Raw genomic sequence first — 15,222 nt, forward strand, 5'->3', positions numbered from 1 at the left:
CAGGTGGGACAAAAAAAATAATAAATTTTAAATGCAAACCTTTACTTTATTATTTTTCGGAACTAAAATGTTAATCAAAAAAAAAAAAAAAAGAGAGAGAGCAAGAGTTGTTCCTCGGCACTTTTGATAAAGTTACACAAACTCAAATATATATGTGGATTATCTATGGTTTGTAGGATTCTACCGAACTCCATAATGTTTGACATACATCCACAACCACGAGGAACTACTACTACTACAATGATTGATACTATCACACCTTCTTGTTTCTGTGGTCCATAGCTCACCAACCATACTTTGTGGATACAAGACAATTTTGGCTTTTATTATCTTTTGTAAAAGAAACTGTTTTTATAAATATAATAACAAAACAAGAATGTGAAAATGAACAAACAAGAAAATTACTATCTGTGCATATAGTGATATCAATTCTTCTCCAACTGAAATGATATCAATAAAGAGTAAAAGTTGTATAATGGTTGTTACCAACACATTTGTCATTACGATTTGTCACTTCTTTTTTTCTTGAATGATCAACTTATCAAGATCCAAGAAGTTTGAATTGGTAGTTTCTAGATTATCAAAACCGTATAATTTGCCTACAATCTTTCCCAACCAACATTGTTTATAGCGATCACCGTTGATGAGTTGAAATTCTTTTTCCGTCTTAGATTGTTTCCCCTTTTTCTCCACCTTTGCTAGTTGGTTTTTTTTCTTCTTCACCTCATCTCCTCTATTCAATTTCTTGATTCCAATTGTAATACTCAAGTTGTCACCCAATTACATATATATATATATGGGTCTTTGCTTTATGAGCTAACTCTTTATATATAATTTTTTTTTGTTCTATTTGAGATTCCTTGATAATGGATTATTTACAATTGAGATGATTTTAGTGTTGTTGCTTCAATGGTGGGGCAATTGATAGATAAACAAAAAATAAAAAATAAAAGTAGAAAATGCGGAGAGTAAAGGAAAAATAAATAAAATGGGGGGAAAAAAGGACCTGAACGGAAAAAAAATAAAAAAAAAAGGACAGAATCGCGTTGTGGTGTTAAATTTCAAAGAATGGCAGTACCAATTTACATTTATATTCGCCATAATTTTATAACTCACCACCTCCACAAAACCAAAATAATTTCGGACTTTTATATCAGAAACCAATATCCGTTATTTCTTTCTGTTCTTTTCAAACAATGTCAATTGATATTTATTCAAAATAAGATTGGCATTATACATTATTACCTTCACATGATTACTTCTCTCCTCGACTATTAAACATCATTATCAATTATCTCCATACTCTATCAAGGAATATATTTCCTCATTTTTATTCAAGCTCTGTAGTTTGAAACTGTAATTTGGAATATAAATATAGATCAAGTCTATCTATCCACACAAGTCACTTCCTATATATACGCACGGATATAAGGAATCATATATCACAAACACATTAACTAACAACAACTGTATTGGAAGAAAAAGAAGGCAACAGAATATACCCTACTAAATTATTACAAAGTTTACACATTTCTCCTGTAGGGTTTTTTTTAGAGTTGTGTTAATCTGTATATTGATTCACATTCAAGCTTACTTTTATTTTCATTTCTTTTGTTAAAGTAAACCTCATGTCCTTATCATATTTTTTTCCATTTTCTTTGTCTTTCCTTCTTTTTTGAAGCATAGGATAAATTTCTCAACAATAAAGTTTGAATTCACAGTCTAATAACTTTAATAACTTTAATCAATTTCTTGTTCTTATCTATTGTTTAAGGAATAAAACTTATGAATTTTTGGGACAAAACGGTCAGTGAAATTTATCAAATTAAAGTTTTATAACCACAATAATTTATTTACACATGTTTTGTTTCATCTATTACTTATGCCATGAACATGAACAATTGAAAGTGAATAGTCAAACTCGAGTCATTTGTTTTTGTTTTTGATTTAATGTTATTGTTGATTATATCTTTTACGGGTTTTCAAATATCGTTGGATTTCCATTTGAAATTCTTTAAAGCCTCCGGTGATCCTTGAGTTTTACATATTGATAAAACCTTATTTTCATTTCTTTCTCCTTGTGATTTTAAAATAACAACAGCATGAGCAAAGTATTTAATGAAATCTATTATTTTATGTTAGCTAAATTATACTTCCTAAAGTCGAGGAACCAAAAGTAATAGTTTCGCAAATTTGTCATTATAAAGCTAAGTAAATCAGAAGTATAAAAGCAATTGTAGTAAGTGGCAATGGTAATGACTGTGAATCATTTTTGTATACGTTATGTCACTTTAACCACAACTACAACAATAATCTCTTGATTCTCCTTTCATTACGATGCCAGCAAGATATCAATGATGCCATTAACTTAAATACTACTTACTACTATACTATTACCGTTACTAACGAATATTCCTGGTTAATTCTTAAGCGTGTATTATAACTCAACAATAAACATAGTTACAGTTCTTATTGAAATAAAAATCTACCGAGTTTACCAAAAACTATAAGACCACCAAAAACAAAACTACCAATCCATAACCAAATTGCAACCAATTCCACTGGGGAAGCATCACCAACACCGTTTAAATATTGATAATTCTGATAATAAACAACACTACAAGCTGCAATTGACACTACTAATGATCCAATAAGACCAGAAATAGTTCCATCGAGTAATAACCACAATCCAGGACTAACCAATGAATAAATGATGGCAACTTGTAAAAATGATGACCATTCAATGTTACGAATGGCATAACTAACACCCAAGAATGCCACTGATGAACGAATCAAATCATTGATTAAAGTCGAATAACTTGTTGACGAACTTGGGTTTGGATTAGATGATAATAATCTTTTTGTTAAAGATTTAGGTAAATAATAATCTAAAATTGGATGGAAACTTGCCATTACTAATCCTTGAATCATCAAGGCAAATGTTTCATCAACTAAATGACCATATTTACTTTGACCAACAAACGCGAGATATTCATCCAAATGAATATAAGAACTAATTTTAAATAAATGTTTAATTGTCAAGGGGTAATTTGATTGAGTATGATTGAAATTGATTTGACTAGTAACTTCATTATAAATAAATGATGCTAAAGTTAAAACAACAATTTTTAGTGGCAATGGTAAATACTTCTCAAAGTCTTCATTTTTGGAATATTTAGCTTCTGAGGAAGAAGAAGAAGTAGTAGTAGTAGCAGTTGATTTATTTAATCTTGAATTAACTTTGAATTCAATTTCTGCTGAATCTTCTTCAAATTCTTTACTAAGACTAGTATTTGAATCATTACGAAAAATTCCATATAATTCTGGTTGAGTCAAATTTACCAATGAATCTGTTTTGGCCATGCCATTACCTTGAGGACTTGAAGCTCCAGAAGAACCAGGTGTTGATGACGAAGGTGATGCCATATTTTTAAGATTTGAATTTGAAAGTGCAATTTTTCTTAATTCAGCCATTTTAATAAATAAATTTTAGGAAAAAGAAGAATGATATGAATAGTATTAAAAGTTATTAAAGGAAACTGACGGAGGGAAACTTGGGGGGTGTTTTGTGAAGTTTATTATTTTTTTTTCTTCTTCACAAGGGTTGACTTGATGATCTGTGTGTGTGTGTAAATATAAGGGTGTATAATAACTAAATTATTATTATTGATAGCTTGATTAAGGTTTATGTTATGCTAGATAAAGAAAATTTCAAATGTGGGAATATATTAAATTTAAATAAATAGAAAGCAATTGATAGAATGAATGGTTTAAACGATGGGAAGTAGTTTTTTTTTTCTTTGGTCGTTGTTGTTATTTATATGAGAATTTATAATAATTAAATATACAACACAATTTGGAGGAAGGCGAGGAAGAGAGAAAAACACCACGCAAAAAAAAAACGAGAAAACGAGAAAACCACACGACATTTATCTATTTATGGGTAAGAACCCAGGAATGAGGGGAGAGACTATCAACATCAATATCTCCAAATACAGTAACTAATTTAGTTCAACAGTAATAGAGATAACAGTAAGACTATAATGTCAATTTCAACCTACAAAAACTGCTCAATTCTAAGAGTTGATGCTGCTGTCTTTAACGAAAAGGGTTGGCTAATAATAAAATGACGAAGAGTGGTTTTAAATTCTTGTTTTTTTCTTAGTAGTTCTCTCAAAACCAAGTTTCAAATACGAACCGAAGTTACCGAATACAGGTTCTGGACACATTATATGACCATTTTCACATACTCAGTTCTATCGTACAAGCATCCTCCTATTTGAACTATTTCAGTAAGAGTTCTTACTTTGTTCTAGAAGTGTATTACTTGAAATAAATAAGTATGGCAACCAGGAGATATTTTTTTCCTTTCTCTCTCTCAATTGTGGATGTTTACATTTCTCACCCTTTTGTTTTCTGACATTTAGAAACCTAAAAAAAAACCCACTCAGTTGCAAGTAAATATTCTCAATTGGTCTTATCAAATCTATCAAATCTTTCTTCTCTTAATAACTTTGGTATAGATGGAAGAAGACAATACTGGCAGCCATATTAGGCGATCAACCAGACAACAGCTTAAACAGCAACAACGTCAACAACTAGAGCTACAACAACAACAATTAGCAGAAGAGGAAGAAGAAGAGGAACAACAAATACAGTTGCAACAACAGAAACAGAAGCAATTGGATCAAAATCAACGTACCACAAAAAATCAAGAAACACCGGAATACCATGACTTGAAAGAGGAAGATTTTGAGCGACTCATGGAAGAGATGCAAATCGATAAGAATGATGATGGTGATGATGGGTCCTCTGACGAGTATATTTTTTCAGACGAATCGGATGATTATGACGATTACGATAATATTAATAACAACAATAATGGAAATAATAAAATTGGTGGGCCAATATTGAGTGATGAACCAGAAGAAGATGATTATGATGAAGATTATAATTTTAAAGATGCATTGAAAGGTGCTAGTAACTTTAGAGTTAGAAATCGAAGAGAAAAGATCAGTAAAAATTCTAGATCCTATTATAAACGGAAAATGATGAGAGCAGATAATCGAGAGTTGGACCCAGAAGTACGACTGAATTTATCACAAGCTAATGAAGCGTTTGTTCGTAAAGATTTGCAAGTAGCCCAACAATTATATCTCGAAGTTATTAAGAAGGATCCCAAAAATTTTAGTGCTTACAAGGCTTTGGGGGAGATATCTAAAGCACAAGGGCAACTTAATGAATGTTGTAATTATTGGTTATTGGCAGCTAATATCCATCCTTGGGACACAGAATTTTGGGGTCAAGTTGCCCAATTGTCAGCGGAATTAGGTCATATTGATCAAGCTGTTTATTGTTATGGACGTGCAATTACCCCTGATATAGCAAAAAGTTGTGAATTTATATTACAACGTGCCATCCTTTATCAAGAACGGAAACAATATGGTAAAGCATTAGATGGATTCCAAAAAGTGCGACAATTATACCCTAAAGATTCTAATATTATAAAGTATTTAGCATCAGTTTATCTGGAACAAAAAAGATTGAATGACGCAATTAATTTATATATGAAAGTTCTCGATAGTAACATTCATCCAGAACGAGAATCCAATGAGTTATATCCTAAATTTGATTGGGCCGAACTAAATATTTTATTGGAATTACATCTACAAAATCATTCATGGAGAATGGGATTGAATGTATTGAAATTAGCATCAAGATGGATTCAAAATAGAAGTCAAGAGACTTGGTGGGACGAGAATGAAGATTTGGAATTTGATTCGCGCCAAAGATTCGAAGTGATTCTGACGTTATCATCTCAAGATCAAATAGATTTAGCCGAGAACAAACCGTTTGACCTACCGATTGATATTCGATTCAAATTGGGTTGTTTAAGACTTGGTTTACAACAAAAAGATGTAGCTGTTCAACATTTTGATTATTTATTGGAAGAACAAGATGTTTCTGATTTACATTTTGAAGCCGGGAAATTACTTGAAGAACATGGTCATTATGAAGATGCATTGAAATTCTTACTGAAAGCCAGTGAAGATGAAGAATTTACTATCAGTTTGGAACTTGTTCAATTATTAGCTAAATGTTATTTTGAAGTTGGAGACTATCATGAATCAAAGCAAGCTTACGAAACTTTATTACAACATGATCCAGATAATTTAGATTTTAAATTATCGTTAGCTGAAAATTTGTATTATTTGGGAGATAGTGCTGGTGCACAAAGTTTGATTCGTCAAGTTCGACAATCCAAACCTAAAGTACATCATAAGAATGGGGCGTCAATTGAAGAAGAAGAAGAAGAAGAGGAGGAGGAAGAAGATTTGAATTTGGATACCGCACAATCGGGAAACATACGATCCTTGATTCCAAATGAATTCAAAGTCCATGGCAAGAGAAAACTTACTGAACAAGAGAAGGAAGAAATTGAAAATAATGCTAAACGGAAAGTTTTGGAAAAATTTGGACGTATGGAAAGATTACAAGAATCAATAGATTCTGGTGATAGAATTGCCATTGGGGCTTGGTTACAATTGGCATCACAATTGATTGAAATCTTCACTAATGTGAAAAGTTTCTTCCCTCGAGACAAAAATAGAACGTTTAATGGTATAGTGAGATATCGTAGACGCAAAGATATGGGACTCGATGAAAAATTGGCTCGAGCCTATAATTTATTAGAAGGAATAGTACAAGATGAACATTATACTCGACATACATTGACTAATAAAACTGAATATCGTGGACTTAGTTATGATCAATGGTTTGATATTTTTGCCCAATATGCAGTATTGATATCTCGGTATGAGAATAATATTGATTATGCTGATGAAATTGTCGATATTGCCCTAGCAGTAAATGTTTTTATTCAGGATAAGCGTAAGGAAACGATATTAAGAGCATTGAAATTAGCATTTGGTGTTAGACGTAATCGTGTTGTTGATTCACTATTCATATATCTTCGACATTTTTTAAACTTGAACCAATTTTCTCCGTTTATATATAAATTATTTATGTGTTGTTATGGTTCAGGAATTGAATATTGGGAACAATTTGCCAGTTATAATCATCAAAAATATTTTTTACGTCAATTGAAAAGTTATGATTCTTGCTATACGGGGAAAAATGTTTCAGGAATGGCACATATAACTACCGATCTTAGTGGATTTAAATTGGGACCTCATCATCTTGATCTCATTTATGTGTATGGGAATCTACTTGGAGGTAATAAAAGTTATGTTTCTTCACTTTTTTATTTAAATCGAGCTTATAAACAATATAATCAAGATCCAATGTTATGTTTAATTTTGGGTTTAGGTCATCTTCATCGATCAATGCAAAGATTAAGTGCAAATAGACATATTCAATTGCTTCAAGGGATAAGTTATATTTTAGAATATAAAAAACTTCGTCAATTGAATGCCACGATTTATGAATTACAAGAAATTGAATATAATTTGGGTCGGCTTTTCCATACTCTTGGATTATTTACACTTGCAGTACGACATTACGAACAAGTTTTGGCTATGAAAGATGATATTGTAAACAGTAGTAAAGACAATAATGATAATTATGAGTATGATATGTCTTGGGAAGCTGCTTATAATTTGTCTTTAATTTATAACATTGACGGTAATCCAAAATTGGCTAAGGAAATAATTGACAAGTATTTAACAATTGTATAAGTATGCACTTTAATTGAATTCTTTTAAACATTCACAGAACCTGTTCTCTTGAAAGTAATTTGGTTCAAGTCAATATTAACATTACAATCACGTGATACACAGTTCTAGACCTATATTTTTTTTTCGTCGCTTCATTTATAATTTGGTAGCTTCGTATAGTATTTTTTTTTCTTTCTTGATTTTATCTCATCATCCTAAAAAGTTCCCACGAATAATAGTGCTATATAAAGCAAATTGCCCTAATAGTTTACAAAATGGTTCGAATCAAGCACAGATACATTTTGTTTGAAATTTTGTATCCACCAACTGCAGACACAAGAGTCACTCCTCGAGAGGATTTTAATCAATTTAGTCAATCTGAGCTGAATGCATTATTAACATTACATCAATCATCGCCTAATAGTATCAATGTGAAAACAATTTTAAATGTCATTCGAAAATCATTACTGGATCATTATGGAGATGTGGGAGCAGGGAAAGCAGGAATGTTATTGAATGTTAAATATTTTTCTAATCGTACATCAACAGGGATACTACGATGTGGACGAGATCAGAGTGATTATATTATTGGGGCCATGTCATTAATTGAAAAAATGGAAAATAATTATGTTATAATTAGATGTTTACATGTAAGTGGTACTATCAAGAAATGTGAAGAATATTCTATAGAAAGAACTAAACAATTGATTAATGTTATTAAAAATAAAAGTAAAGGGAAAGTTGATGAATATATATCTCAGATGAATGAAATTAATCATGTTGAAGAAGACGAAGAAGAAGAACAAGAAGAAGAAAATCAGGATGATGTAAGGATAAGCAAATCATAAAACTTTTCCATAAATGTATTCATTATTGGTTTATTATTCAACTCATACTTTTCAAATTCAGGAATATAACCTACCACCGCAGTTAACTCCCCGTTGGGCAATGTGGTTATATTTAAGACAAAATTATAGACAACCCCGGTATTCAGGACGAAATACATTTGTTCGAATTTAAAAATATCATTTGAGTTTGATATTTTACCAAGGTTAGAAATAGTCAATGTAAATCTCCCACCAATCTTATTAATTTTATTCTGGAAATATTCCCATACATTGGCATGTTTAAGGAGGTTACCAGTTGATTGGAATGACTTTTTAGTATTTATATCATTGGTCATTTCTTGGTGGAAAATTTGCATTGCTTCAAGTTTATTTTCAATGGTAGGCAAAATAATTGGTGCACCACAAACTAAAGTACCATAAAGGAAATTTTTGATCTCATCAGAATAGTATCGTCTGCCATTTATAGCGACTAATGAAGATGTATGGGTAGCCAGTGATTTAACTACAGAGAAAACTGTCTCTTGTAATGCACATATACAGATTATATCAAAATATGTAGTAAGGGTGATTCCATGTGAACGACAATACTTGGAAATTTGACCAATTTGATTTGAAGTTAATTTCAAAAACTTATATTTAGTTTGTAAGTTTTTGGTAACTGGTGTATCAGTATCGAAAATTGGTGGGTCCGATGGCCAAATAAAACCACAAATAGTATCATAAAATGGAACCCATTTTTTTAAAATAGAACTACTAGACAGTAGGACACCTAAATCAAATAAATCTGTCAAATTATCCACTGCTGGTAAAATTTTTGCAGGTAAATTTCCAAAATCACGTTGATAATCAAATAAAACATCATAAAACAAATCATCTTTGGCAGTTAACAATTCCTTAGCCAAATCTTTTTGGAATTGAACTCCTGAAAGTCCATCATAGTTTGAATGATCAAATGATACACTTATAAACTGATTTCCATTAGGTCTCATTTCTTCGAAAACGTTGATTTTCCATAGAGGTAAAGTGGCATTGTTCATACTGAAAATATGGTCGTTGAGGGACTCCATTATTATTTCATCGAATTTGTCAATTTGATGAAACTTAACTACATCATTGAATTTAACGTGCTCAAGAATTCGTACTTCAAAATTATGGCCATTGGCAGTTGCTGGATTCCTTTGATCTATTTGGAAAAAATTCTGGACAAACCAACTGTTCTTTTTTATTAATGAATATAATGCATTTGATAATAAGTTATGGCTGATTTGTCTATTATATTGAACAATAATACTAAAATTTGTAGAATAGTTTTCAATGGTTCGACAGATATAATATCGTTCATTAAACTCCGGTTTTCTTCTATGGTTTGGTTGTATCAACATGATGACTCAACCTCCAACTCTTTTTGATTTATAAGAAAATGAAATACCAGAGTAGAAATGAAAACAAAAAAATACAAAAAAAAAACAGTTTGGAATAGTTTCAATATTTAAAGTTTGATTAGTTTGGTTAAAAGTATTTTGAAAAGATCCTATTAGCGAAAATTTAGCGGGAGCCGATCTCCTAAATGAGTCAGATTCAAATATTCTTAAGCATCGGCGAAATCATATCATTATTTTATATTTTTGCTGTCTCAATAAGAAAAAGACCATTAGTTAATATTATGGTCTATTCTCTATATAATTGAAACAAGATAATTAAAATCATAATGGTATGGAGTCATTTAATAAAATCAAAATTAGTATCAAATTTTGTAAAAATTTTAACCCCAAAAAAAATTCACTTATATATTGAAAAATCAGTATACAGCAAACACTACCAATTAACACGGTCGTGTATATGCACCAACAAAGTTTGATAAAGTAATTTCTCCCTCATAACGCATGATATACCATAAGCGCATACATCACTTAAAGATTCACGGGTATACCCATAGAAAATCACCAAAACGCTACACATTCAAGGTAACCTTTCAAATTAATTGACAATGGTTGAATAGTTCCTTACATGTTATTTCTTTTTTTTCTTTTTCTATTTTTTCATTGAATCTTAGTACAATAGTGTATGACTTTATCTAAAATGAAAGTCGATTATACCTTATATTTGGTAACAGATTCAGGAATGGTTCCTGAATCGTCTTCATTTCTCAAACAAGTTGAAGACTCTATCAATTCTGGAGCTACAATAGTTCAATTACGTGAAAAGTCCCTTTCTACTTTAGAATTTATCAAAAGAGCAGAACAAGTCCATAAATTGACACAGAAACAAGGAATCCCATTAATTATTAATGATCGAGTTGATGTTGCCCTAGCAGTGAACGCTGAAGGTGTCCATGTGGGTCAAGATGACATGCCCGCGGCAATAGCACGAAAATTGATTGGCGACGACAAAATTCTCGGAGTAACTTGTTCTAATGTTACTGAGGTTCAGGAAGTGGTCGAGCAAGGAATTGCTGATTATGTTGGTCTTGGAACAGTTTATAAAACCAATACAAAAAAAGATGTAACAGATCCTGAAGGAACTGGTCCTAGTGGTATTAGAAGAATGCTCCGAGTTTTGCAAAAACACAATTCGAAATCAGGCGCTAAGAAAATTCAAAGCGTTGCAATTGGTGGAATAAACCATTCAAATGTTCGTAATGTGATGTTTCAATGTGCTGTTCCCGGTGAGAAAATTAATGGAGTAGCAGTAGTATCTTGTATCATGGCAAATGAGAACGCAGCAGAAGCAACTTTATCATTGTCACAACTTATTTCAAGTGCTCCATATGGTTATGAACCTTATGAAGAACTGCAATATTTAGACGACTATCAACACTCATTAAAACAATTGAGTTCATCATCCCCAATGATTCATCATATAACCAATAATGTTGTTAAAAACTTTAGTGCAAATGTAACATTGGCCATAGGCGCTTCACCTATCATGTCGGAGTTTGATGAAGAATTTAACGAGCTAGCCTCAACACCTAATACAGCTTTAGTTCTAAATTTAGGTACACCTTCCAAAGAAATGATGAAAATATTCAAAAATTCAATAATAGCACACCAATCTAGAAACCCAATTGTATTTGATCCCGTTGGTTGTGGGGCCAGTAAGGGCAGACTAGAATGCTGTAGACAGTTATTGGATACAGGCTATTTTGCTGTAATTAAGGGCAATGTCGGTGAGATTCTGGCTTTAAGGAAGTTAACAAGCAGTTATAGAGAATCGCAATCTAAATCCTATATGAGAGGCGTTGATTCGATTTCGAATCTTACGGAAGAAGAAATTATTGAAATAGGTAAAGATGTATCTATTGAATTCAAAGCCGTTGTGGTTATAACTGGACCAACAAACTATATTATTGAAGGAGAAGATAAAGTGGTCAAAGTAGAAGGTGGCAACAAACTAATGGGTTCAATTACTGGATCTGGCTGTGCATTGGGAAGTACAATTGCAGCATTTGTGTCCAGCCAGGCCAGGTCACCGCAAGGTCCAAATAACTTCTATGCTGCTGTCCATGCTGTAAAGCTTTATAATAAAGCTGGTGCCGCAGTATCTGAAAAAACCCCAGGTAAATTCATGGCTTCTTTCATTGATGAATTATACAAATTGACTCATTCTTAATAGTTGATACAAAAATTTTTGATGTAAAATTATACTCTATATAGCATTAGATACACATGAAAATGGTTTCCCATACAAACTGGCTTGATAAGACCAAATAATACTTTGAATAGTTGCATATAACCCAGGACCAAGAATATACACCCCTAATCCAAATATTATCACATTCAAACCGTATTCAACTTTTTGGAATATACTAGCCTGTTTGAATAATTGAAACAAAGATATCTTTTCCCCAGTTTTCTTATAGTGGTACAACCTCTTCAATCTGAAAAATGCCAAGGCCCAAAATATAAATCCGAAAAAGCAATCGAACAATGAAGACATTAAACTCAATAAGTCACTGAAAAATGGAATGACTTCTGCAATAACAAATGCAATAGCCCATAATATCCCATTCAAGCCGATCCAAACTGCCCAACCAGCAACAGTATGACTATTCCTATGAACACTATCTTTGCTGAAAATTTTTTGGAATAAGAATTGTGAAGACACATTACTGTACAAGGCACCAAGAAATATAATTGTTGGCAATGCAAAACTAAAGGCAATTTTCTTATAATTTCCAACTAATGAACCAAATGCTGGAGCCGTGACATACGCGTTACCAACATACACATATATAATAGATCCGGCTAAGGAAAAGGTAATCAATTCACAGATAGTCACCACGATTAAAGCCTTTTTGAAATCTTTTGGTTGCTTCATTTGTGAAATAAACGAAGGATACGTGATTTGCCCCACAAAAGTATAGACAATGTTCAACACCGCAGACATGATGTTCACGTATTTTTCACCTTTAGCTGGCCATGCCCTCCAATGAACAGGGGTACCTTCTTTAAACCCGTACGGGTGAGATTGCACACCAACAAACGCCATTGCTAAAACGACAGCTATAAACATAGTGATGGCAGAAAAATACCCGACTGAGGACATATGACTAAAAGTTCGGGGAAGCGAAATAAGAAAGCAAATGATTGCTGATACGACACCAAAAACAATGGAACAGATAGTGTGATTATCACTGATAGTGTTGAAGTACTTAGCCCCAACTAAAACATGTAGTGCTTGGATTAAAGTATTATTTAAGAGGAATGCCACAGCGGTAGCATACCAAACCCATTTGGGACCAATTAAGTGACGCCCAATATCACACACATCAGTTAAATGAGGATATGCTGCACAATAATCAGCAATAATAAGTCCAGTGTAAAGACACAATAACGAAACAATAACAGTAACAATTAAGCCCAAACCTAATCCAAGCACAGAATAACTCCAAGGGAATGACATGATTGCAAGACATATATACTCGCTAAATAATAATCCAGCAGTTCGTTGCCAAGAACAGTTCCTATAGTTGATAGCATGGTTGTTTTCATCCTCTATTTCTTTCTGCAAATAGGCTTCAGTGTCAAGCGAATTTTCTTCTATTTGATCCAAATCTACTTTTTCTTCAGACATATCTAACAAGCAATACAAAAAAATTAAACTTTATCAAGCAAGATGATCGGAAATAAACAATAGATATGAAAAGCCGTTCAAAATTTTAAGAATAGAAAAGCGTTTGAAGAAAAGCAGAACCATTTTATAGTCCAAAAGTTAATTTCAATTCGTATCTCTTTCTACTTCTGAATTTTGGAGTTTCTTTCATTTTTTTTTTTGTTCATTATGACGAAATAGTAACCGTTACGATGATGTTGATACAATAGCAAGTAAAATCGCCACAATTTCTTTTTAGTAAAAACTCTTTTCTTTTTTAATTATTGCTCTTGTGGTACATTTTTTTGGTTTGGCCAGGTTAAGTTTGTCAACATATTTTGTTTTTGCACCAATTGATTAATGCATATCGGTTAAGCTATGCAAATGAATTTCATATTGGAAATACAAAAAACAGAAAACAATTTATGCAAGGAACCTCCAGATTAAGAAGAGTTCCCAAAGTTAAATACTTTATGAAAAACAATAATTTAATCATGTCTAACAAGTACATCAGTCACAGTTGAAGAGAAAGTTGTGTCATCGTATGTATTTGTGCCTGTCTATTAGCGGTGATCTTCAAAAAGAGTCTTACCACAGCATTCCACTAACACCTTGAGCAACAGAATCGGAAAAGGGTTGATGGTTCTTGTTGGTATCACCACCACAGACACAGAGGATGATATTGCAAAGCTCTCCAAGAAGCTTCTATCCCTCCGTGTGTTTGAAGATTTGTCTGAGCCACCGCAGACTGCCACCAAGTGGTATGACAAGCCATGGGCAAAGTCGATCGTTGACATCCAAGGTGAAATATTGTCTGTGAGTCAGTTTACATTGTATGGCACAGTCAAGAAGGGGACCAAGCCTGATTTCCACCGTGCAGCCAAGGGCCACCACGCAGCTGAATTGTACAACAAGTTGTTAGAGCAATTGAGAGCAGGGTTGGGCCAAGAGAAAGTCAAGGACGGAGAGTTTGGAGCTATGATGGACGTTGCCTTGGTCAACGATGGTCCTGTGACCATCGTCTGGGACACCCAGGACAGTTCCTTGTAAATAAATTGGCACATCACCCGAAAACAAAAAGCCCAGCCAGTAGAGTGTATACTTAAATAGATATTTATATACCCAAGTCATAATCGTGACGATATGTATTCTAGTATAATACATTGTAGTCGTTATTTTGGAACAAGAGCACCACCAACTTCCATCGTCTGGAGGCAGTCACCACAAACCAGAGCCCAAAAAATAGGAGACTCCCAAGGAACGCCCCCATCAACATCGTCGAGATCGAGAGCCGTATTATGCTGTAGATGATATCTAGACCGGCTAGAACGATCGATAGCGCAACAATGGCGTAGTTGGCAGCCTTGCTGTTTGAGTACTGACCGAGGAGTGCCGTCGACGTGACATTAAAGTACTCGTCAAACCCATTGGTGAAGGGCGGTTCAAACGAGTCCGGGTTGAGAATTAGTAGAATCGGGGGCCTGTTGAGAATGTTATTTTTCAAGTCGTCTGCGATGTTGCGTGACACAATGGATATCAACTGGAGCCAGCTGCGCTGCATGGTTGGGGGAGTGTGGTGTAGTTGGGCTGTCAAGCTAGAAATGGTA

The 15,222-nt window shown here is 33.1% G+C and overlaps 8 protein-coding genes across 8 annotated transcripts; 4 read left to right on the forward strand and 4 right to left on the reverse strand. All coding sequences in view use genetic code 12, as the record gives it.

Moving 5' to 3' along the window:
- Positions 1 to 2,469: 2,469 nt before the first annotated feature.
- On the reverse strand, positions 2,470 to 3,474 carry CAALFM_C302820CA (uncharacterized protein; the record flags this gene model as incomplete). Its single annotated transcript, XM_714878.2, has 1 exon — positions 2,470 to 3,474. One exon carries the CDS (start codon positions 3,472 to 3,474, stop codon positions 2,470 to 2,472), a length of 1,005 nt encoding a protein of 334 aa, XP_719971.2.
- A 1,049-nt stretch (positions 3,475 to 4,523) lies between these two features.
- Positions 4,524 to 7,697, forward strand: TFC4 (transcription factor TFIIIC subunit; the record flags this gene model as incomplete). The annotated part of the gene is made up of 1 exon (XM_714879.2): positions 4,524 to 7,697. One exon carries the CDS (start codon positions 4,524 to 4,526, stop codon positions 7,695 to 7,697), a length of 3,174 nt encoding a protein of 1,057 aa, XP_719972.2.
- A 254-nt stretch (positions 7,698 to 7,951) lies between these two features.
- On the forward strand, positions 7,952 to 8,524 carry CAALFM_C302840WA (RNA-binding protein; the record flags this gene model as incomplete). Its single annotated transcript, XM_714880.1, has 1 exon — positions 7,952 to 8,524. One exon carries the CDS (start codon positions 7,952 to 7,954, stop codon positions 8,522 to 8,524), a length of 573 nt encoding a protein of 190 aa, XP_719973.1.
- On the reverse strand, positions 8,494 to 9,906 carry CAALFM_C302850CA (alcohol O-acetyltransferase; the record flags this gene model as incomplete). The annotated part of the gene is made up of 1 exon (XM_714881.2): positions 8,494 to 9,906. One exon carries the CDS (start codon positions 9,904 to 9,906, stop codon positions 8,494 to 8,496), a length of 1,413 nt encoding a protein of 470 aa, XP_719974.2.
- Positions 9,907 to 10,588: 682 nt separating this feature from the next.
- Positions 10,589 to 12,133, forward strand: THI6 (bifunctional hydroxyethylthiazole kinase/thiamine-phosphate diphosphorylase; the record flags this gene model as incomplete). Its single annotated transcript, XM_714882.1, has 1 exon — positions 10,589 to 12,133. The coding sequence occupies one exon, from the start codon at positions 10,589 to 10,591 to the stop codon at positions 12,131 to 12,133; it is 1,545 nt and encodes a 514-aa protein (XP_719975.1).
- Positions 12,134 to 12,169: 36 nt separating this feature from the next.
- On the reverse strand, positions 12,170 to 13,597 carry CAALFM_C302870CA (uncharacterized protein; the record flags this gene model as incomplete). Its single annotated transcript, XM_714883.2, has 1 exon — positions 12,170 to 13,597. The coding sequence occupies one exon, from the start codon at positions 13,595 to 13,597 to the stop codon at positions 12,170 to 12,172; it is 1,428 nt and encodes a 475-aa protein (XP_719976.1).
- Positions 13,598 to 14,254: 657 nt separating this feature from the next.
- CAALFM_C302880WA (uncharacterized protein) lies at positions 14,255 to 14,665 on the forward strand (the record flags this gene model as incomplete). Its single annotated transcript, XM_714884.2, has 1 exon — positions 14,255 to 14,665. One exon carries the CDS (start codon positions 14,255 to 14,257, stop codon positions 14,663 to 14,665), a length of 411 nt encoding a protein of 136 aa, XP_719977.1.
- Positions 14,666 to 14,765: 100 nt separating this feature from the next.
- On the reverse strand, positions 14,766 to 15,176 carry CAALFM_C302890CA (uncharacterized protein; the record flags this gene model as incomplete). Its single annotated transcript, XM_714885.2, has 1 exon — positions 14,766 to 15,176. One exon carries the CDS (start codon positions 15,174 to 15,176, stop codon positions 14,766 to 14,768), a length of 411 nt encoding a protein of 136 aa, XP_719978.1.
- Between the last annotated feature and the right edge of the window lie 46 nt (positions 15,177 to 15,222).

This window comes from Candida albicans, chromosome 3 (assembly GCF_000182965.3).
Source record: "Candida albicans SC5314 chromosome 3, complete sequence".
NCBI lineage: Eukaryota > Fungi > Ascomycota > Pichiomycetes > Serinales > Debaryomycetaceae > Candida > Candida albicans.